The sequence below is a fragment of the Armigeres subalbatus genome, chromosome 2, assembly GCF_024139115.2.
Source record: "Armigeres subalbatus isolate Guangzhou_Male chromosome 2, GZ_Asu_2, whole genome shotgun sequence".
Lineage (NCBI taxonomy): Eukaryota > Metazoa > Arthropoda > Insecta > Diptera > Culicidae > Armigeres > Armigeres subalbatus.
In genome coordinates this window covers 449,301,623-449,325,476 of record NC_085140.1, presented here as the reverse complement: position 1 = coordinate 449,325,476, position 23,854 = coordinate 449,301,623, and the positions used below count along the sequence as shown (strand labels likewise).

General features: G+C 41.1%; 2 protein-coding genes and 1 long non-coding RNA gene across 7 annotated transcripts in view; all 3 read left to right on the top strand.

Moving 5' to 3' along the window:
* Positions 1-510: 510 nt before the first annotated feature.
* On the top strand, positions 511-12,951 carry LOC134213727 (uncharacterized). Of its 2 annotated transcripts, XM_062693029.1 has the most exons (4): positions 511-647; positions 711-778; positions 12,595-12,673; positions 12,762-12,951. In XM_062693029.1, exons 1-4 carry the CDS (start codon positions 551-553, stop codon positions 12,881-12,883), a joined length of 366 nt encoding a protein of 121 aa, XP_062549013.1. In that variant the 5' UTR covers positions 511-550; the 3' UTR covers positions 12,884-12,951. The 2 variants fall into 2 exon arrangements, 1 of the variants encoding a protein (XP_062549013.1); XR_009979512.1 differs by lacking the exon at positions 12,762-12,951 and having other exon boundaries at positions 711-1,043; positions 12,595-12,711.
* Positions 12,952-13,515: 564 nt separating this feature from the next.
* Positions 13,516-19,430, top strand: LOC134218175 (uncharacterized). The gene is made up of 3 exons (XR_009981272.1): positions 13,516-13,654; positions 13,711-13,927; positions 19,211-19,430. It is a non-coding gene; the product is annotated as an uncharacterized LOC134218175 (long non-coding RNA).
* A 924-nt stretch (positions 19,431-20,354) lies between these two features.
* LOC134213724 (beta-1,4-glucuronyltransferase 1-like) overlaps positions 20,355-23,854 on the top strand; it is a 40,908-nt gene continuing 37,408 nt past the window's right edge. For 2 of the 4 annotated variants that reach the window (XM_062693026.1, XM_062693024.1), the window contains exon 1: positions 20,356-20,818. The gene's annotated coding sequence lies outside the window, so the exon portion shown is untranslated. Of the gene's footprint in view, positions 20,819-20,898; positions 20,923-23,854 lie in introns of those variants that run through there. The other 2 variants (XM_062693027.1, XM_062693025.1) reach the window with 2 other exon arrangements.

Here is a 23,854-nt window from a genome sequence, read left to right as displayed (position 1 = left end):
ATAAAATTACTCGAAACAACTCTCCACCCGAATTACTAATAATATTAGCCTTTATTAAAATTAAATTTATTTGAGGTCTCGAGTATACAATAGTTCGCTTCTTTTGGGTAAATTCAATCGATTATCCGTGGATTTTAATCAGACAATATAGATACACAGCAAAAAAAAATGTAATGTGCATCGATGTAATCTAGCAGACGTACTGAAAATCCGATGTAAGAGCGATATTCGAATGTATATTTTTATATATTTGGATGTAATATTACATCGCTTCAAAATTACACAGATTCATAATCATCATTTCCAATTACATTGCTTCAGTGTACTATTTATATGTGATAATACTGAATATTACATCAAAACAGATGCAACCCATTCAGTAATTAACAAGATGTGCAAAATTACACAGTTTGAATGCTTTATCACATTCAATTATAATGCAATATTGAATCTCGGCAACACTGCTCAGATTCTGCTTTTTTGATCGACCGCCACAATCGCCATGTTTATTTTGGTTGAGTTCGCGACAGTCGTATGCGGTGGAGTAGAAATGGAAAACTTTTCCGGACCTGCATCCACTTTCGGCAACTGGAAGCGCACCTGTTCCAACGGATCCAATACGGATAGAAACCATTTCGCTGCTGCTGGTAAGTAATCAATGCTTGTACTTATTATATTGTTTATTATACGCTTTTATTAACTTGTTTCAGCTATGGAAAATCATGTTTACATCTCCAATCTCGCTGCGGGACCTGCTGACCGTACCGTACTGAAATATGTACGTGAATTATAGAGCTTGGAGGTCGCCGCTTTGTGTTGGATCTGTGTGCCTCTGGGATGATATGGACATTACCATTTCCACATCCTCGTCATCTTCCAGCTCCACCAGTGCAGTTTCTCACGAGGTTTCTCACCAATGACCATGATATTGGGGTCGCCCTCGGCTGGCCTGTTCGTCTGGTTGCCGGGAAATCGGTACTGCTGTCAGCTCTTGCGGGATGGGTGACCTGCCTTGACCTTTCCCAACTGCTTCATTAACGCAAGTTAAGTATTATTTTCCTTTTTATTCTTCCTATTTTCAGTTCCCCGTCATTTTTCACGAAAAGAAGCATAAAATCATTGACCATGGTCAGGGGGTTATGATCATTTGGACGCAACATATTCTTTTGTGAAAAATATCATAATATTACGCGTCAATATGCCTCTAATAACAGAAGCTTCCTGGTGGGAATTTTTCCGGGAAACTATCCGGATTCTAAATGGAATCCTTCCCAAATTATAGACGGAGTCTGGGCAGAATCTTTGAAGTTTCGAATGGAATCCTACTGGGATTCCGAATGTAATACTACTGGGACTCCAAATGAAATTCTGGCATTGTTAAGCAAATTTATTTGGGATTGCTAAAGTACTGAGAATCTTAAGATTTTGATAGGAATCAATTTTTGGGATTTAGAATGAATGCTTTGGGGATTCACAAAAAATCATTTCGGGAGAAAATTTTAAGCTCTTTTAGTGGAATCTCTTCACCTGTCAAAAGACGAAATTACCACTCTTCCAATTAATTCCAACACGTTTTGCAAATACGTATTTCGACCTCAACTTTAAAGCCGTTTTCAGTGTCTCGTACTTGAATCGACCTTTATTTAGGAATTGGATAAGAATCTATGAAATTACAGAAAGACATTTTTAAGATTCTTGAAAAATCTTTCAGGGTTTCCGAATAAAAACCTCAGGAGATTCCGAACAAGTTCTCCGGGAATTCCAACGAAATTTCAAAATTCTGGAAGGTTTTTTTTCGGGATTTTGATTGGGAACCTGTAGGGATTTGGACGTAAATAATCTAGGAACTCCGACATGAATGCTTCCGTAATTCTGACGGGAATCCTTTCGGAATTCCGAAAACAAATCCATCCAAAATCCCGATGGAAATTCCACGACAATCCTTTCGAGAATCTTTTCGGGCTTCCGACGGGAATGATTTCGGTTTTCCGACGGGAATCTTCTCGGGTTCCGACGGGATTCTGAAGGCAATCCTTTCGGGATTCCGACGGGAATCTTTTCGGGTTTCCGACGGGAACCCATTCGGGATTCCAACGGGAATCCTTTCGGGATTCCGACGGGAATCCTTTCGGGATTCCGAAAGAGAATCTTTTTGGAGTTCCGACGGGAATCCTTTCGGGATTCCGACGGGAATCCTTTCGGGACTCTGACGGGAATCCTTTCGGGATTCCGACGGGAATCATCTCAGGATTCCGACGAGAATCTTTTCGGGAATCCTTTCGGGATTCCGACGGGAATTCTTTCGGGATTCCGACGGGCCTTTCGGGATTTTGACAACAATCTTTTCGAGATTCCGATGGTAATCTTTTCGGGAATCCTTTCGAGATTTCGACAGGAATCTTTTCGGAAATCCTTTCGGTATTCCGACGGGAATCCTTTCGAAATTCAGACGAGATTCCGACGGGAATATTTTCGTAATTTCTAAGAGAATCCTTTCGGGATTCTGAAGAGATTCCTCTTGGAATTCTGGAGATAATCCTTTTGGGAATCTCAAGAGAACTCCTCGGGATTCCGAATAGAATCCTTTAGCATTCTGAAGAGAATCCTTGCGGCATTCTGAAGAGAATCTTTTCGAGATTCTGTAGAGAATCCTTTCGGGATTCTGAAGAGAATCCTTTCGGGATTCTTAAGAGAATCCTTTCGGGATTCTTAAGAGAATCCTTTCGGGATTCTTAAGAGAATCCTTTCGGGATTCTGAAGAGAATCCTTTCGGGATTCTGAAGAGAATCTTTTCGGGATTCTGAAGAGAATCCTTTCGGGATTCTCAAGAGAATCCTTTCGGGATTCTCAAGAGAATCCTTTCGGGATTCTCAAGAGAATCCTTTCGGGATTCTCAAGAGAATCCTTAAAAAATTCTGAAGAAAAACCTATCGGGATTCTGGAGAGAATCCTTTCCGGGATTCTGAAGAGAATCCTTTCGATTCTGAAGAGAATCCTTTCGGGATTCTGAAGAGAATCCTTTCGGGATTCTGAAGAGAATCCTTTCGGGATTCTGAAGAGAATCCTTTCGGGATTCTGAAGAGAATCCTTTCGGGATTCTGAAGAGAATCCTTTCGGGATTCTGAAGAGAATCCTTTCGGGATTCTCAAGAGAATCCTTTCGGGATTCTCAAGAGAATCCTTTCGGGATTCTCAAGAGAATCCTTTCGGGATTCTCAAGAGAATCCTTTCGGGATTCTCAAGAGAATCCTTTCGGGATTCTCAAGAGAATCCTTTCGGGATTCTCAAGAGAATCCTTTCGGGATTCTCAAGAGAATCCTTTCGGGATTCTCAAGAGAATCCTTTCGGGATTCTCAAGAGAATCCTTTCGGGATTCTGAAGAGAATCCTTTCGGGATTCTCAAGAGAATCCTTTCGGGATTCTCAAGAGAATCCTTTCGGGATTCTCAAGAGAATCCTTTCGGGATTCTCAAGAGAATCCTTTCGGGATTCTGAAGAAAATCCTTTCGGGATTCTGAAGAGAATCCTTTCGGGATTCTCAAGAGAATCCTTTCGGGATTCTGAAGAGAATCCTTTCGGGATTCTGAAGAGAATCCTTTCGGGATTCTGAAGAGAATCCTTTCGGGATTCTGAAGAGAATCCTTTCGGGATTCTGAAGAGAATCCTTTCGGGATTCTGAACAGAATCCTTTCGGAATTCTGAAGAAAATCCTTTCGGGATTCTGAAAAGAATCCTTTTGAGATTCTGAAGAAAATTCTTGCGAGATTCTGAAGAAGGATTCCAACGGGAATCCTTTAGGGATTCCGACGGGAATCCTTTCGGGACTCTGACGGGAATCCTTTCGTGATTCCGACGGGAATACTTCCGGGATTCCGACGGGAATCCTATCGGGACTCTGACGGGAATCCTTTCGGGATTGCGACGGGAATCCTTTCGGGATTCCGACGAGAATCTTTTCATAAATCCTTTCGGGATTCCGACGGGAATTCTTTCAGGTTTCCGACGGGCCTTTTAGGATTTTGACAACAATCTTTTCGAGATTCCGATGGGAATCTTTTCGGGAATCCTTTCGAGACAGGAATCTTTTCGGAAATCCTTTCGGTGTTCCGACGGGAATCCTTTCGAAATTCAGACGACATTCCGACGGGAATATTTTCGTAATTTCTAAGAGAATCCTTTCGGGATTCTGAAGAGATTCCTCTTGGAATTCTGAAGATAATCCTTTTGGGAATCTTAAGAGAACTCCTCGGGATTCCGAAGAGAATCCTTTAGGATTCTGAAAAGAATCCTTGCGGCATTCTGAAGAGAATCTTTTCGAGATTCTGAAGAGAATCCTTTCGGGATTCTGAAGAGATTCCTCTTGGAATTCTGAAGAGAATCCTTTCGGGATTCTGAAGAGAATCCTTTCGGGATTCTGAAGAGAATCCTTTCGGGATTCTGAAGAGAATCCTTTCGGGATTCTGAAGAGAATCCTTTCAGGATTCTAAAGAGAATCCTTTCGGGATTCTGAAGAGAATCCTTTCGGGATTCTGAAGAGAATCCTTTCGGGATTCTGAAGAGAATCCTTTCGGGTTTCTGAAGAGAATCCTTTCGGGATTCTGAAGAGAATCCTTTCGGGATTCTGAAGAGAATCCTTTAGGGATTCTGAAGAGAATCCTTTCGGGATTCTGAAGAGAATCCTTTTGGGATTCTGAAGAGAATCCTTCCGGGATTCTGAAGAGAATCCTTCCGGGATTCTGAAGAGAATCCTTCCGGGATTCTGAAGAGAATCCTTCCGGGATTCTGAAGAGAATCCTTCCGGGATTCTGAAGAGAATCCTTTCGGGATTCTGAAGAGAATCCTTTCGGGATTCTGAAGAGAATCCTTTCGGGTTTCTGAAGAGAATCCTTTCGGGTTTCTGAAGAGAATCCTTTCGGGATTCTAAAGAGAATCCTTTCGGGATTCTGAAGAGAATCCTTTCGGGATTCTGAAGAGAATCCTTCCGGGATTCTGAAGAGAAACCTTTCGGGATTCTGAAGAGAATCCTTCCAGGATTCTGAAGAGAATCCTTCCAGGATTCTGAAGAGAATCCTTCCAGGATTCTGAAGAGAATCCTTCCAGGATTCTGAAGAGAATCCTTTCGGGATTCTGAAGAGAATCCTTTCGGGATTCTGAAGAGAATCCTTTCGGGATTCTGAAGAGAATCCTTTCGGGATTCTGAAGAGAATCCTTTCGGGATTCTGAAGAGAATCCTTTCGGGATTCTGAAGAGAATCCTTTCGAGATACTGAAGAGAATCCTTTCGGGATTCTGAAGAGAATCCTTTCAGGATTCTGAAGAGAATCCTTTCGGGATTCTGAAGAGAATCCTTTCGGGATTCTGAAGAGAATCCTTTCGGGATTCTGAAGAGAATCCTTTCGGGATTCTGAAGAGAATCCTTTCGGGATTCTGAAGAGAATCCTTTCGGGTTTCTGAAGAGAATCCTTTCGGGATTCTGAAGAGAATCCTTTAGGGATTCTGAAGAGAATCCTTTCGGGATTCTGAAGAGAATCCTTTTGGGATTCTGAAGAGAATCCTTCCGGGATTCTGAAGAGAATCCTTCCGGGATTCTGAAGAGAAACCTTTCGGGATTCTGAAGAGAATCCTTTCGGAATTCTGAAGAAAATCCTTTCGGGATTCTGAAAAGAATCCTTTCGAGATTCTGAAGAAAATTCTTGCGAGATTCTGAAGAAAATTCTTGCGAGATTCTGAAGAAAATTCTTGCGAGATTCTGAAGAAGGATTCCAACGGGAATCCTTTAGGGATTCCGACGGGAATCCTTTCGGGACTCAGACGGGAATTTTTCCGGGATTCCGACGGGAATCCTATCGGGACTCTAACGGGAATCCTTTCGGGATTGCGACGGGAATCCTTTCGGGATTCCGACGAGAATCTTTTCGTAAATCCTTTCGGGATTCCGACGGGAATTCTTTCAGGATTCCGACGGGCCTTTTGGGATTTTGACAACAATCTTTTCGAGATTCCGATGGGAATCTTTTCGGGAATCCTTTCGAGACAGGAATCTTTTCGGAAATCCTTTCGGTATTCCGACGGGAATCCTTTCGAAATTCAGACGAGATTCCGACGGGAATATTTTCGTAATTTCTAAGAGAATCCTTTCGGGATTCTGAAGAGATTCCTCTTGGAATTCTGAAGATAATCCTTTTGGGAATCTTAAGAGAACTCCTCGGGATTCCGAAGAGAATCCTTTAGGATTCTGAAAAGAATCCTTGCGGCATTCTGAAGAGAATCTTTTCGAGATTCTGAAGAGAACTCCTCGGGATTCCGAAGAGAATCCTTTAGGATTCTGAAAAGAATCCTTGCGGCATTCTGAAGAGAATCTTTTCGAGATTCTGAAGAGAATCCTTTCGGGATTCTGAAGAGAATCCTTTCGGGATTCTGAAGAGAATCCTTTCGGGATTCTGAAGAGAATCCTTTCGGGATTCTGAAGAGAATCCTTTCGGGATTCTGAAGAGAATCCTTTCGGGATTCTGAAGAGAATCCTTTCAGAATTCTGAAGAGAATCCTTCCGGGATTCTGAAGAGAATCCTTCCGGGATTTTGAAGAGAATCCTTTCGGGATTCTGAAAAGAATGCTTTCGGGATTCTGAAGAGAATCCTCTCGAGATTCTGAAGAGAATCCTTTCGGGATTCTAAAGAGATTCCTTTCGGGATTCTGAAGAGAATCCTTTCGGGATTCTGTAGAGAATCCTTTCGGGATTCTGTAGAGAATCCTTTCGGGATTCTGAAGAGAATCCTTTTGGGATTCTGAAGAGATTCCTTTCGGGATTCTGAAGAGAATCCTTCCGGGATTCTGAAGAGAGTCCTTGCGAGATTCTGAAGAATCCTTTCGGGATTCTGAAGAGGATCCTTTCGGGATTATGAAGAGAACCCTTTCGGGATTCTGAAGAGAATCCTTTCGGGATTATGAAGAGAATCCTTTCGGGATTCTGAAGAGAATCCTTTTGGGATTCTGAAGAGAATCATTTTGGGATTTTGAAGAGAATCCTTTCGTAATTCTTCAGAGAATCTTTTCAGGATTCTTGAGATAATCTTTACAGGATTCTGCAGAGAATTCATCTGTAATTTCTTACAGTATCTTTTCAAGATTTCGAAGTCAATCCTTTCGGAATTACTCAGAGAATACTTTCAGATTCTGAAGAAAATTCTTGCGAGATTCTGAAGAAGGTATCCAACGGGAATCCTTTAGGGATTCCGACGGGAATCCTTTCGGGACTCTGACGGAATCCTTTCGTGATTCCGACGGGAATTTTTCCGGGATTCCGACGGGAATCCTATCGGGACTCTGACGGGAATCCTTTCGGGATTGCGACGGGAATCCTTTCGGGATTCCGACGAGAATCTTTTCGTAAATCCTTTCGGGATTCCGACGGGAATTCTTTCAGGATTCCGACGGGCCTTTTGGGATTTTGACAACAATCTTTTCGAGATTCCGATGGGAATCTTTTCGGGAATCCTTTCGAGACAGGAATCTTTTCGGAAATCCTTTCGGTATTCCGACGGGAATCCTTTCGAAATTCAGACGAGATTCCGACGGGAATATTTTCGTAATTTCTAAGAGAATCCTTTCGGGATTCTGAAGAGATTCCTCTTGGAATTCTGAAGATAATCCTTTTGGGAATCTTAAGAGAACTCCTCGGGATTCCGAAGAGAATCCTTTAGGATTCTGAAAAGAATCCTTGCGGCATTCTGAAGAGAATCTTTTCGAGATTCTGAAGAGAATCCTTTCGGGATTCTGAAGAGAATCCTTTCGGGATTCTGAAGAGAATCCTTTCGGGATTCTGAAGAGAATCCTTTCGGGATTCTGAAGAGAATCCTTCCGGGATTCTGAAGAGAATCCTTCCGGGATTCTGAAGAGAATCCTTTCGGGATTCTGAAAAGAATGCTTTCGGAATTCTGAAGAGAATCCTTTCAGAATTCTGAAGAGAATCCTTTCAGAATTCTGAAGAGAATCCTTTCAGAATTCTGAAGAGAATCCTTTCGGGATTCTGAAGAGAATCCTTTCGGGATTCTGAAGAGAATCCTCTCGAGATTCTGAAGAGATTCCTTTCGGGATTCTAAAGAGAATCCTTTCGGGATTCTGAAGAGAATCCTTTCGGGATTCTGAAGAGAATCCTTTCGGGATTCTGAAGAGAATCCTTTCGGGATTCTAAAGAGAATCCTTTCGGGATTCTGAAGAGAATCCTTTTGGGATTCTGAAGAGATTCCTTTCGGGATTCTGAAGAGAATCCTTCCGGGATTCTGAAGAGAATCCTTTCGAGATTCTGAAGAGAATTCTTTCGGGATTCTGAAGAGGATCCTTTCGGGATTCTGAAGAAAACCCTTTCGGGATTCTGAAGAGAATCCTGTCGGGATTATGAAGAGAATCCTTTCGGGATTCTGAAGAGAATCCTTTTGGGATTCTGAAGAGAATCATTTTGGGATTTTGAAGAGAATCCTTTCGTAATTCTTCAGAGAATCTTTTCAGGATTCTTGAGATAATCTTTACAGGATTCTGCAGAGAATTCATCTGTAATTTCTTACAGTATCTTTTCAAGATTTCGAAGTCAATCCTTTCGGAATTACTCAGAGAATACTTTCAGAAGTTCTCAGAAAAGCCTTTTGGAATTCCTCAGATATGTAATCCTTCAAGATAACTCATAGATCCTGTAGGGATTCCTTTGGAATCCCCGGAAGGATTCCCTTGGGAATCCCCGGAAGGATTCTCTTTGGAATCCCTGGAAGGATTCCCTTTGGAATCCCTGGAAGAATTCCCTTTGGAATCCCCGGAAGGATTCCCTTTGGAATCCCCGGAAGGATTACCTTTGGAATCCCAAAAGTACTTTTTGAAATCCCAGAAGGATTCTTTTTGGAATCCCAGAAGGGTTCTTTTTGGAATCCAAAAAGGGTTCTTTTTGGAATCCAAGAAGGATTCTTTTTAGAATCCCAGAAGGATTCCTTTTGGAGTCGTAGAAGGATTCCTTTTGGAATCCCAGGAGGATTCATTTTGGTATCCCAGAACGATTCCTTTTGGAATTCCAGAAGAAATCTTTTTGGTCCCAGTAGGATTGTTTTTGGAGTACCAGAAGTATTCTTTTTGGAATCCCGGAAGGATTTTATTTGGTATCTATGAAGGATTTTTTTTGGAATCCCAGAAGGATTCTTTTTTGCAATCCTACAAGGATTCTTTTTGGAGTCCCAGAAGAATTCCTTTTGGAATCCCAGATGGATTCCATTCGGAATCCCAGGATTCCTTTTGAAATCCCAGAAGGATTCTTTTCGGAGTCCCAGTAGGATTCTTTTTGGAGTACCAGAAGGATTCTGATTGGAGTCCCAGTAGTATTCTTTTTGGAGTACCAAAAGGATTCTTTTAGGAATCTGAAGGATTCCCGTTGGAACCCCTATAGGATTCCTGTCGTTACCCCTACAAGATCCCGTTGAAATCCCTAAAGGATTCCCATGAAAATCTCTACAGGATTCCCGTCGGAATCGCTGAATGATTCCCGTATCAATCCTTCAACGATTCCCTTTGGAAGCCATGAAGGATTCCCTTCGGAATCCAAGCATTCCCGTCGAAATTCCTGAAGGATTTTCGTCAAAGTGCCTTAAAGATTCTCGTCAGATACCCTAAAGGATTCCCGTCAAAGTTCCTAAAGGATTCTCTTCGAAATCCATGAAGGATTCCCATCGAAATATTTGAAGGATTCCGTTCGAAGTGCCTAAAAAAAATCCATAAAGGGTTCCTGGTTCCCTTCGGAATCCCTGAATGATTTCTGCTTGAATTCCTGAAAGATTCATGTTGGAATTCCGAAAGGATTCCCGTTAAAATCTTTAAAGGATTCCCATCGAAGTGCCTAAAAGATTCCTGTTGGAATCCCTGAAGGATTTCCATCGGAGCCCTTGCAGGATTTCTATCGGTATCCCTACAGGATTCTTGTTGGAATCCTAAAAGGATTGCCATGAAAATCTCTACAGGATTCCCGTCTCAATCCTTGAAGGATTACCGTCGGAATCCCTGAAGGATTTCCGCCAGAATACCTGAACGATTCCCGTCGGAATCCCTAAAGGATTCCAGTCGAAATTCCTGAGGGATTCCCGTCAAAGTGCATTGAAGATTCTCGCCAGATTCGCTAAAGGATTCCCGTCAAAGTGCCTAAAAGATTCCCGTCGGAATCCCTACAGGATTCCCGTAAAAATACCCAAATAATTTCCGTCGGATTCCCGTCGAAGTTCCTAAAGGATTCTCAACGGAATCCCTGGAGGATTTCCGTCAAAATCTTTAAAGAATTCCCGTCGAAGTTCCAAAAAAAATCTCTTCGGAACAGGATTGCTGTCGGTATCCCTACAGGATTCTTGTCGGAATCGCTGAAAGATTCCCGTCTCAATCCTTGAAGAATTCCCTTTGGAATCCATGAGGGATTCCCGTCGGAATCCCTGAAAAATTCCCGTCGAAATCCCTAAAGCAGAGGTTCCCAAACTTTTGGATATGCGACCCACCTAGCAGAATCCCATATTGCTTGCGACCCACCAGGTACCAAATGCATTGATTTTGTGAAATTAGATAAAAATGAGTTCGCGTTAGATTGAACAAATCATAATAAATTGCTTTTTATCCCATCGTTGTATTTGTCAAAATTTCGTCAATTTTTTAGATTGGATGTGGATTGGATTTGGATGGGATTTGAATTAGATTTGGGTTGGATTTGGATTGGATTTGAAATTTATTCAGATTGGATTTCGATTTAATTAGGATTGGATTTGAATTAGATTTGGATTGGATTGGAATTTAAATAGATTTGGATTTGATTTAGATTGGACTCGAATTGGATTAGGATTGGTTTTGGATTGGGTCAGGGCTTAGATTTAAATTGTATAGGAATTCTTTCTACTTGCCCAAATATCGTATAAAAAAAGACCGTTGACCTCGTCAGTTTTGTTGTTCTTTTATCATCCAATTATTTCTTAGATCCTAATTCAAAATATGGAATAGATTTGTGGGACAAAATAGTAACAAAATTATGAATTAAGATTTGTCTTTCGCGACCCACCACTGAACAGCTCACGACCCCCCTGGGGGTCGCAACCCACAGTTTGGGAACCTCTGCCCTAAAGGATTCCCATCAAAGTGCCTAGAAGATTCTGCCTAGAAGAAGATTCAGATTCCCTAAAGCATTCCCGTCGGAATCACTAAAGGGTTCCCGTTGAAATCACTAAGGTATTCCCGTTGGAACCCCTGCAGGATTCCTGTCGGTATCCCTACAGGATTCCAATTGAAATCCCTAAAGGAACTCCATGAAAATCTCTACAGGATTTTGGTCGGAATCGCTGAAAGATTCCCGTCTCAAACCTTGAAGATTCCCTTCGGAATCCATGAAGGATTTCCGTCTGAATCCCTGAAGGATTTCCGTCTGAATTCCTGAAGGATTTCTGTCGAAATCCCTAAAGGATTCCCGTCGGAATCCCCAAAGGATTCTCATCGAAATGCTCAAAGAATTCCCGTCGGAATCCCTAAAGGATTTCCGTCGGATTCCCTGAAGGATTCTCATCGAAATCCCTAAAGTTTGCCATCAAAATCTCTAAACGATTCCTGTTGAAATCGCTGAAAGGTTTCCGTCACAATCCCTGAAAGATTCCCTTCGGGCTCCCCGATAAAATTCCTGGAGGATTCCTGTCAGAACCCCTAAATGACTCCCGTTGGAATCCCTAAAGAATTCCCATCGAAATCCCTTAAAAATTCCCATTGGAATCCCTAAACGATCCCTCTCGGAATCCCTAAATGATTTCCATCGGAATCCCTAAACAATTTCCATCGGAATCGAAATCTTCGAAGCGTTCCCGTGGAATCCATGAAGGACTTCCGTCGGAACCCCTGATAGATTCTTTTCGCAATGCCTGAAGGATTATCTTTGGAACCCATGGAAAAATGCCCGTCGGAATCCCTTGAATAATGAAGAATTCCCGTCGGAATCCCCGAAGGAATGTCGGTTGGACTCCCTGAGAAAGCTTGTCGGAATCCCTAAAGGATTCCTTTCAGAATCTCTGAAAGATTACCGCTACAATCTATAAAGTCTCGCCGTTAAAATCCCTGAAAGATTCTCATCGGAATTCCTGGCGGATTCCCGTCGGAAGCCTGAAAGGATTCCTTTCGAAATCCTTGAAGTGTTGCCGTAGAAATCCCTGAAAGATTTCAGTCAGAATCCCTGAAGGCTTTCCTCGCAATATCTGATGAATTCCCGTCGGAATCCCTGATAGATTCCCATCCGAATTCCTAAAGGATTCGCGTCGGATTTCTTGAAGGATTTCATTTGGATTCGCTGAAAGATTCACACTGATATCGTTGAAGGATTCTCTGAAGGATCCGTAGGAATCATTGAAGGAATGCCCATTGAAATCATTGAAGGAAAGCTCATCAGAATCTCTGAAGAATTTCTGTTCGGAATCCTTGAAAGATTCCCTTTGGAAATCCTGAACGATTCCCATAAAAATCCATGAAAGATCCCGATCCTATAGGACATTAAATACTCATTCATTTCCTTGTTACATCTGACTGAAACCGATAATTTTATTTTTCCTTTTCAAGGTCGATGCATCGCCGTCCTGTAACCCCTCCACGACAACTCCTCCGTGCCGCGGTCTGAGGAAACAATTGTCACTCGATGGTGAGCAGATCCGTGGCCTAATAGAATCCTTCAATTTCATCTCGGCGTGATTATCTGGAATCTACTATCCACTATGATTTCTTGGCAGCGTCGATAACTTTGCCCTTTCGCGACAGAGAAGTAGGAGGAGGAGAAGGAGAGCATAGCATTCCGGTACGAATGGGAACGCCGATGAACATGGTTACCACAGAAAACCACTTTCGAGGATAACCTATAAAAATACAAATGTTTAATTTAATATAATTAGAAAATAGAAAAATATAAGTATAATAAAGAAAACCAAGAAAGAAAATTTATGTTATTCATATAATGCCATGTCTGCCATGTACATTCTACTGGAATACATCACTTTATATTACATCGCTCCGATTACATCGTTTAATTTAGTACGTCGTCGCTAAATTACATCGTTCCTATTTATTACGCAGAATGTTCCCGAGTACATCGTTTAATGTAATATTCAACAACCGATGGATTCAGTTGGTTGCAGCTGTTTCGATGTAATATTCAACAACTTTTTTTGCTGTGTAGATTTCAGTCTCGAGCAAGCCATCCTAATTAGAAATACTAGAATAAGAGATCGGCGAAGACGCCATCTTGTTTCCAATCGAACCGTCAAAAGCGGTTCCAATTCGACTTGTTTACATTTTGCATCCATAAGAAGCAAGCAAAAAGTTCAAGTGCTGCCAGTATTATTTCTACGATTTCATGCATTTTCATACGTTGCCATTTCGACAGTTTTTCACTCCGCCGGTCTCTGGTTGTAGTGTTGCTAATCCTAATGCACAGTTGCGGTCACAGGGGCACAGTTACTTGACATTTGACTTTTCTCATCTTCTTTCTTCCTTTTTTGTTTTATGTGCTAAATTAAATTGAACGAAAACGTCAAAACACATTGAAACGAAAAGTAGATAAAAATCACAAATTTCATATGAAAAAGTTAATTTCACCGTTTTTTTATCGCTTTTGGTAAATTTTATAGTAAGTATCATCGTGTTTTCAAATTATATGTTTACTATTTGTATTTCTACTTCTAGAAAGGTGGATCAAATCAAAATTATTTCACTTTAGTGATATACGAAACCGGAACGATGGAAACCGACACATTCAGATCAGCAAAACCTCCCATAAAACATCGTAGAAAACAAGCAAATTGCTACAATGAGACAGCTGAAGCTTTGAACTAAATCAAGCAGAAAATCTCAGACAAGCATGTAATTATTTTAACAACGATCATTCGGAATATATTAAAAGGTAGATATACATTATTTGGTTAGAAATTCATTTTATTACATTTTTGTAATCTCCTTATTCTTCCATTCTCGTGGGAAATTCTAAACAAAGTTCGAAAGTTTGGTAAATGTTGTAGTATTGTGGAAGTTACTCTATTGTTAACGGTTGAACAAAGTCTTTAAGGTAAGCTGGGGTTTTCTTAATGCGAGTGTTCCGCATATCTATTCCAGTTAACTTGGGTTGCGTTAAGGATTCTATTGGTGATTTCTCCTTACGCCAATCACACACTCTCCTGGTTTGTGTAACGTGGCGTTTCATCATGTGAACGCTTCCATCGCTGAGCGTTAAGTTGCCATTGTTTTCTTCCACAACGGTGTACTGAGTTGGACAAAAACGCGATTCACCTTTGCTTCGTGTTTGACGCTCCACTACCACTTTATCACCAGGCTTAACCCGGCACTGTCGCGCACCTCGACGTTTATCCTCGTACTTCTTTCCTGACAACTTTGCTTCACGGTCTCTAGCATCAAACAGTTCCTCGTTGATAGACACTTTCTCGTACTCTACTAAAGGAAGCTTACGCTTAATTTTCCGTCCGCTCATGACCTCCTCGGGAGGTATCTTTGTCACGCTATGTGCTGCTGCATTATGAGCATGTATCGCCTCACGCAACTCTACAAGATAGTTGGTTTTGTTAATAGACGCGCTAGTCATAGCTTTGTTGATGACCTTCATATATCCCTCGACCAGCCCGTTTTGCTGGGGGAACAAAGGAGTAGAGTAGATAGTTTCAATACCGCGTTTCTTACAAAAGATTTTATACTCATCCCCGTTAAAGGGAGGGCCATTGTCCGTTTTTATCGATTTCGGTAACCCCTCACGGTCGAAAATGTCCTCCAGAATTTTTCGCGTGTGTTCGAAGGCCGTGGACTTGACAGGTCGAGCAAATAGATATCGCGACCTGTAGTCAACTATTACTAATATTGAAACTCCTCCAAATTTGACGTATGGTCCATTGAAATCCAATGCTATAGTTTCCCAAACGGCTTTGGGTGCGAAAATTCGTTGCATTGGCGTAGGCTTCTCAGGTTTCCCGGTAACCGCACATGTTTCACAGGATTCTACCCATTTCTGGGCATCGGTTGGCATACCGGGCCACCAAACACGTTGCCTCAAGATGCTCTTCTGTTTAGCAATTGAAGGGTGTCCTTCATGGGCTAGATCCAGTGTTTTCTTCCGAAGTATAGTTGGGATGACAACACATCCGGTTTTTACCAGCATATGGTCTCGAATAGTCAAGTCCGATTCTACGAGTTGATATTGCTTCAAATGTGCAGCCCATATCCCTGACTTAAGAGAGCACATTACATCCCTTAGATCAGGGTCATCAGATGTGGCTGCTTTAATCTCTTCATTTGTTAGGAAACCGATTGTGTTTGCTTCCAGGGAAGCTATTTCCCATGGGCTCGACTGATCATCAAAAGCAGTGTCGTCACCGGTATAAAGACGTGATGATGGATCAGCAATGTTTTCTGTCCCACGAATGTACTCCACTTCATACCGATATGGGCTCAACCTTAATGCCCAACCGTCCGCTCGAGTGAGGGCTCTTTTGGATTCCTCTCTAGTTCGGTTCAAGATAAACGATACACCTTGTGCGTCCGTACGCAACGTAAATTTTCGACCCAACAGGAAATACGAAAAGTGTTCGACCGCCCAAACCGCAGCGAGAGACTCTCGTTGGTATTGGGCGTATCTCTTTTCTGTCGTCGTTAATGTCTTCGATGCAAAGCTAATAATTCTCTTTGACCCATTTTCATTTTCCTGAACTAGGACCGCCCCCAGGGCAACAGGTGAAGCATCGGTGTATAGAATTGTCTTATCATCTTCAGAGAAAAATCCCAGAGTGACACAGTTTTGTAGAATATGCTCTTTTACCGTATGAAACGCTTGGGTTTGTTCTGGACCCCACGTCCATGATTTCATCGTTGTGATGGCCCACAGTGGGCTGGTGATATTTGCAAAGTTTTTCACGTGCGCACTAATAAAGGATGCCAGACCTAGAAAACTGCGTAGTTCGGAGATGGTTGTGGGTTCTCGAAATTGACGGATGCTCTTGATTTTTTCTTCGTCCACATGAAAACCTTCTTCATCGAGTCGATGGCCAAGAATCTTCATCTGGAATTTGTCGAATTCACACTTTTTGGTATTCAACGCCAAATTGTTGGCCCGCAAAATTTCAAGAACTTGATTCACGGTTTTGTGCAACTCTTCTAGATTCGTGGCGAAAATGAGGACATCGTCGATGTATACGATAATATTTTTCACAGCCTTGAGAATTCGAGTCATCTCTCGCTGAAATATTTCAGGCGCGCAATTCACCCCGAACATTAGCCTAGTAAAACGGTACATACCATTTTCAGTAATGAACGTTGTAAGGTCCCGAGATTCCTTGCTAAGTTCGAGGTGATAGAATGCGTTGCTCAAATCAAGTTTTGTGAAACATTTGGACCCGTGGAGTTTCACTCTCATTTTTTCCAGGAGGGGCAAGCGAAAATATTCACGATTGATAGCCCTGTTTGGAGCCCTCATATTGACTACCAAACGGAAATCATCCTTCCCTTTTGCGACGGCGGACATTCCGCTTATCCATGTTGGAGCAGATGTTACTTGTTCAATAATACCACGTTTTTCCATTTCTTCTAGCCGACACCTCGCTGCTTCGCGATATGCTGCGGGAACATTATAGTAGGCGTTTTTCACCGGACGCACCGTTCTGTCAACACTAAATTTGACTTTTACCCCTGGCATTTTTGGAAATATCTCGGATTGTGCTGAAGCTTCCATACTGCGCAGATGAAGTCCTACATGAAGTAAACCTAAGTCACTTGCTGTGGATCTACCAAGAAGCGATCTTTTTCCTTTTGGAATAACGTGGAATGTTGCAAGTAGGGATTTTGATGTTCCTCCGATCACTGCAATCTTTGTTTGAAATGAACATTTCACAACCATTGCTGATGTTGCGCCGTATGCGTGAAGACCTTTTGACTCTGTGTTGTTGAGGATTTTGTAGTATGAGTTTCCTTTTCCGAGCTCATTCTTCAGACGGATCCAGTCTGCGCCACCGATAACATTTGCGTCTGCACCAGAGTCTACTAAGAACTGAACAGGGCCAGACGAACCTAGCCGACAGTTCACCAATACATCTTCGAGGGATAAGGAGTTAATATGCTACAAGAGAGAAACGGATTTTGTAAGGAAAGACCAGATGCCAAATTTCAAAGCTCAAGATTTATTTCAAATAAAACAAGGAATATTATACCTGATTGTCATCAAAGGCAGTCTCTTGCTTAGGAGATTCGCAATTCTTAACTTCGATCTGCCGGATGTTCTTTTTACGACAGACAACTGCGTAGTGCCCAATTTCGCGACAAGAGTTGCATTTTCTTCTCAACGCCGGGCATGGATAATTACGATGAGTGTTCTGGTTGCAGCGTGCACAACGATTGCGATAACCTCGATCGTCTCGGTCACGTCGGAAGCTTTGATTGTCTACACGAGGTCGCTTCGTTGGATCACGCCTATCCCATTGATCCGGCCATGTTCGTGTTTGGTTGTCTCGAGAAGAATATCTTCGTCCTTGTCCTCGGATTTGTGATTGTAGACGCTGACGGCTGACCGCATACACATCAGGCGGACTCGATGGTGTAGTTTCGGCTTGGTATGCCTCGTCACGAGTTGCAGCCTGAACAATGTACTTTGTATCGTACCCATACGTACGAGCCGCCTTAACCAGTTCCTTATTCTTCAGGCCTTTTAAAAGCTGAGCGCGAACAAACCTTTCTTGATCAGCTGGGCTGTACTCACAAAGCCGCACTTTTCCCATCAGCCGAGCGTGAAAGGCAATCGCAGACTCAGCATTTTCCTGCCGCATATTTGAAAATGCTTCGTGCTCTGCGGCAGAATCAGTCATGGACTGCAGGTAGTTTTTGATGTTGTTTACGAATTCATGGTAGCAGTTAGCACTGGCTAGACTTGGTCTCAGCTTAGCTGCCCTGATGATACCCTGTAACTCATCACCCACCGAGAGAAACAAGAGTTGTGATCTTCGGACTGGATCGTTGGCATTATTGAGAGTAGCAGCGATTTCAAAATTCTCAATATAACGATTCCACTCCTCCCACATTTTGTTGGCCGCCACTCCGTTTGGGAAAGATTTGATATTATCCCACCGTATGTTTGACGAGTTCATATCGGTTGGGTTGGTCAACGTTCCCGGAGTACACCAAGTATCATCGGCATTCTTTACCTTGTCCGTTGCTTGAGATGAGTTCATTGCCTTCGCGAGATCCTCCAGTAGTCTTTCCATTCTTTGCAAACGTGCCTCGTTTTTGGCCGATTCCGAGTTAGTTACCAACACATTAGAAGTCGCGTTATCGTTTTGTTGAGTAGAGGTTTCACCGAATGCTTGACGAGAGCCTATCAATCCACCAATCAGATTAAGATCGCCGGTATCGGTTTCATCGCTGTTTACGTTTTCTTCGTTGTAGGATATGATAGATGAACTGCTGCTTCTTTCCACTTCCTTTGAATGTAACGTTGAATCATCTTCATTGTTATCGTCCCCACTTGCGCCTATTTCTGTTTGCTAACAAAGCGGAATAGTTTTTTTGTTTACAATGTGGTCTAATTATGTCACTTAATTGTTTTCATTCCTTCATTCAAATAGTGGACTTACTGTGCCACCTATTCAAAAATGTTCGATATTCTGTGTATTCCACCACAATGTGGTCTTACTGCGCCACCTGAGTGTTTTCTTTTCCATATTCGGATAGTGGTCTTACTGTGCCACTTTTTTGCGAATTACAAATGCTACACTATGGTCTTACTGTGCCACCTGTGTGTTTTCGTTCCCATATAGAATAGTGGTCTTACTGTGCCACTTTTTCAAATTTGGGCAGGCGTTTACTCTGTGGGCTTACTGTGCCACTTATTTCATGAAATCGTATTTTTTTAACTTTAGTCTTACCACTTAAATTTTGCACTATTCGATCACCACACAATTTTCCTCTTTCGGTCTTACTACGCCACTCGGAAACTTATTTTTGCGGTATTCCACAAGCTACATGAAATATTACACCAAATATTGGACACTCATGTGTGTTATGATTTCACCATTATTGCTGATCAAATACTATTATAGGGTCATGTTTTTTTATTTAATCACGCGATTTATAGTCTTCAAGAACAGTTTAGACTTCCCGGTCGATTCCTCACAAACTTTTATTCGCGTCTATTTCCCAGGTATTTTATTACCTAATTAAAAGTAAATTTGAAAAACTGGCAGGATCGCCAATGTGGATTTCTGTACCATGAGGAATCAACCGGGAAGCCATTACGGGAGAGTCACCGAAACGCGTCTTACCTGTGTTCCACTTAGCAACCGGAGACGGCTAATGACGAGGCTAATGAAAGATGGCGGTCCTTCTTGTTCATTTGAACGAACGATGATTGTCGTTGTGGTGCGGTCGACATATACATATCGACACCGAGCCAACGTATGCAGCCTAACGATGAGGCTGCGTCTATATTATCGATTAAGGCAGGTATGCGCCTCACATCTGCAATCTATACGTTCTCGGCAGTAATGAACTTAAATTTAATTTAAAAATTATGTAAATAAAGACTTTAAAAATATCCGTTTTCGACACGAGAGTATGATACACATTTCGGTACATGCTACGAAAAAAAATAAGACCCGAAATCGGAGAAGGACATCATCTCGGATGAGTAGTAGACTGTCTGTGGTAGTAGCGTCAAAAGGCTATCTTGTCTACAAGACGATAACCAGAAAGGTATATGTGAAGAACACAACGTCGTGTTCGATGAAGGCAGTTTCCGAACCAGAAATGTTACAATATTGGATGTGTACTGTGAATGTCAATCCGGCATTTGAGACAGACGAAAAAGTTGCCGTAGTAGAACACCAACCAGTAAATGATACCGGCGACGAAGGCTTGTCAGAACCAATAGATATTGGGCTTCTTCCACAACGAGCAGGAAAGTCCATGAAAAAGATGGACTCATCTTGTTAGTGACATGTGCGATTTTGTGTGTGTACCTCTCACTCAAACATTTCTTCGTTCATGTCATATGTTAGTATGTATATCGTTAGAAAAAAATATATATGGAGATAATAATTTGCAATGACGTCGAGATGAGCCAGTCTAGGGCTGCAAGTCTCGTTAACAAAGTATAAAAAAATGGAATGATAAAGCTCTATAAATTATGTTCTATACAATAAAACAAATAACGGTAGACTTTTTACCTCACATTCCCTCCAAACACCACGCGCTCCCAGCAATGATAACACCTATCAAATCGTTGTCTTCCCGCCGCTCGGTGGTACATCGTTATCGATCTGAATAGGAAAAGATATCGGCTACCCGTACGGATGCATCTGAACAAGTCCGTTCGTCAACTTTGGAAATAGAACACGAACCATTCGAATTCGCATATTGACAGCGCAGTTGTCCGGAAGAGTTCGACACAGCCGGGTGCTACCTGTTCTGTGTGTAAGAATTAAGATTCACTTTGCATCACTTCTCCACCGATAACTGAGCGGTTGGATAATTCCCGCCATTCTTCGTAAAGTGTCGACAAATCCGCGATTGTTTGCGAATGCAGAAGCGTGAGCCGAGTGAAGCGTGGCGAGCGACGACGATAACGAAGGTCTGAATTGTTTTGTTGAAACAACCAATTAGAGTGCGATCTTCAGCAATCGGAGAAGAGTTGCCCTTGTTGCTGTTATCGACGACGGACGTTTTGACGTCTCGCCTTACACCACGTGCCTCGGTTGCTGGAAATACACCACAACGGTAAACAACTACTGCAGTGTATTGTTTTTATCAGGTATAAAAAGAGTTAAAAGTTTTTTTTTATATCTTTATTAGGGAGATTTTCAGCCCAAGGCTGGCTCTTCTCGTAGTTAAAAGTTGATTAACAAAGTGAAAGAGGTGATAAATTTTGCGGTGTATTTTGTTTGAGCTTAACGAATTCTGTTTATCAGTTGTTTAATGAATCAAACATACATATTTCGATACCGATAGATATTGATACCGATAGAGAACGATGAACCATGTATTCGGATCACAGATAATGATAAGAATAAATTTGCTCAAGTTTTTGCTATCATAGATTCGCTCGTTTCACATAATGGAACTAGAATACGTGCCGAACACATAAATGCGAGTTTTTCTCTGACTGCTACAAATATGACTATCGAATCCGTCATGATTTGCTTTATTGGTATTAGTTGACCACTTGTTAAAATTCTCTGTTTTTCATTGAATTTTGTCATGCTTTTTATTATAAACGCCAGATCACGTCAAATTGAGATTGGTTAAAGATTTCCATAATCACATGGTGACAAACTTCACACACATTTATTTCATTTCATATTAAACCGATTTTGTAGAGGTAATATGGCAATGTCTCTGTGGTTCAAAATGTCCCAATAATGGCATGAGAATTCATATCTTCCCCAAATCCCCATTAGTCACAATCGCTAAAAGTTTTATTGGAGGGTACATTGTTCGTTATCATTACTTCGAACATCCCACATATGACGAATTTAGGCTACACCAAAAGTAATCAAATTTGATTGCTGGTTCACTAGATAGGCCCTCTATCACAATACAGGTAATAAACCTCTAAGATGGTACGAGTGAGCTGTTTATCTTTTTATGAATATGTAGTTTGTTATCATTACTAACAATGACAGTTAACCCTTTATAAGGCAGTGGCAACTATATTGCCACCAACAAATAATATGTTTTTCTATTTATTAACAAGAGCTCTACTTATTATTTCACATGTAGTGGCTTTATTTGCTTCCCAGTAACACCCCAGATGAATTTGGTCCATAAAAAAATTGAAATGTCAATTTGAGAACAGTTTTTTTACGAACAGATCGTAAGTTTCGGGTGGAAGATGGATTTTCAGTTATAATTCGTTAAAAAAACGACAAAGATATATTTTTTCCCGTTGGTATCAATTATTTTGAATCTCCTGTGTTAGATTATAACGTGATTATCGTGAAAAAAGCTTTGCCTTTCTGTATATTTGGTTCTTGGCGAAATTGTGTTTTTTTCCCAAGGAAGGGGGTTTCCCCCTTGGGAGAAAAAACGCGAAATTTTTTTTTTCACTTGTAATGCGTTTTCTGACTAGGACTCTTCACCAAAAAATGTAACGTACCTTGATTTGATTGGTTCTACGTAAAACCAAATTGTTAAAAATCTTTTTATATTTTTGTTGTTGCCTGTTTTCCCGCTTGCCGGGAAGTGGCAACTATATTGCCACCAATTTTTCAATGTTTCTGAACTGTTTAATGTATAACAAACATACATTTGACTTTAATACTACACTAATAAAAATCCACGCATTTTTATTGGCAAAAATCTTAAGAAATTTACAAATAAATGTTATGTGTGCGTTAATAACCACCCGCTATTGGAAAATCCACATAAAGGCTATTAGTTACTAAGGGTTATGTGTGTTTCCACATATAGGGGAACCGCTCCTTGATTTCATACCATGTACCCAAATCAATACCATTCGAAAACAAAGAATTGGTGCACAAATTGTTTTCTTTCGCATTTTTGTGATTTTTTTCAGCAGTGAGCACGCCGGATAACAACAAAACACGACACAAATTGAGCCTAAATTGCCTATTTTGCGAATGTTATTGATATAGGAGCATGTTATTAATTATGGAACAGATACCCTACGCTATGCAAATTTATATATCCGTTATGTGGGAAATGCTATAGTCAAAATTTATGTGTGCCACACATAATGGATATGATTGGATTTTTGTCAGTGGTCAATATTGTGTCCTATTGTTGCTTTTGTTAAGTTATTGTTTAGATTCGTCTGCCTCATAAAGGGTTAAGCCTAAATTTGTTACTGCTGGTTGGCATTTTATCAAGGCATGCACATTGCACATTGAATTTTGTTCAGCTTAATATATAATCGGTCACATTTGTTTGATGTTTCATTACTAGAAAGCGTTGGATGTTTTGTTTTTGAAGTATACCTAGGTATTTATATATCTAGGCATTAGCATTACGACTCTACGGTTTTTTTTAAACTTTAGTGTGAAAGATATTTCAGCTAGACCGATGAGCCGATCTTCTTTGAGTTGGCGCTGGCGTAAACGCAATAAGCCGGCGCCACGCCTCGTTTGCGGCATACAGAAACAAGGCACTATCGAACATAATTTTTCACTATAAACAATTGACGTCACTGATATCGCTGCTAGGGACGAAGCACTAACGCTCTACGATTGAGTTTAGCCTTCTTTTGCACTCGTTCATACTGCGATAGCAATCACGCCACTTTTGAATAGAGGCCTGAATAAGAGAAACGCGGATAGGCATGTGCCGCCAATCGAACCGCCAAAAAACAGCAGCCAATCGAGCGGGAGACCTGTCAAGCAGCCAAAATGTTGGCTCAAATACTGAAAACGACTAAATTTGTTTTTATGCCATTTTTAAATAAACAAATTTGGATGCATTTTACATTTGTTTGCAATAATATATGCAAGTCATTTATAGAAATTGCATTGTTTATTGGATTCTGTTGTCATGTGATGTGGACACATTAAATAGCGGATTGTGAGATTTCTCGCTTAACTTTTCAAAAGGACCTAAGTAACATTTTTTTCATGAATTAATTTGAATACAGCAATGAATAGCTTTCATGTTGTTCTGTTGATTGCGCTATTCAAATTAATTCATGGAAAAAATGTTACTTAGGTCCTTTTGAAAAGTTAAGCGAGATTTTATCTACATAAACCATTTCTTCCTTTTCATGTGTTGCTCTTTGATGAAGAAGATTGAATGCAGTGTTGGCAGAGTCATATTTTCTATCCGCGTTTCTCTTATT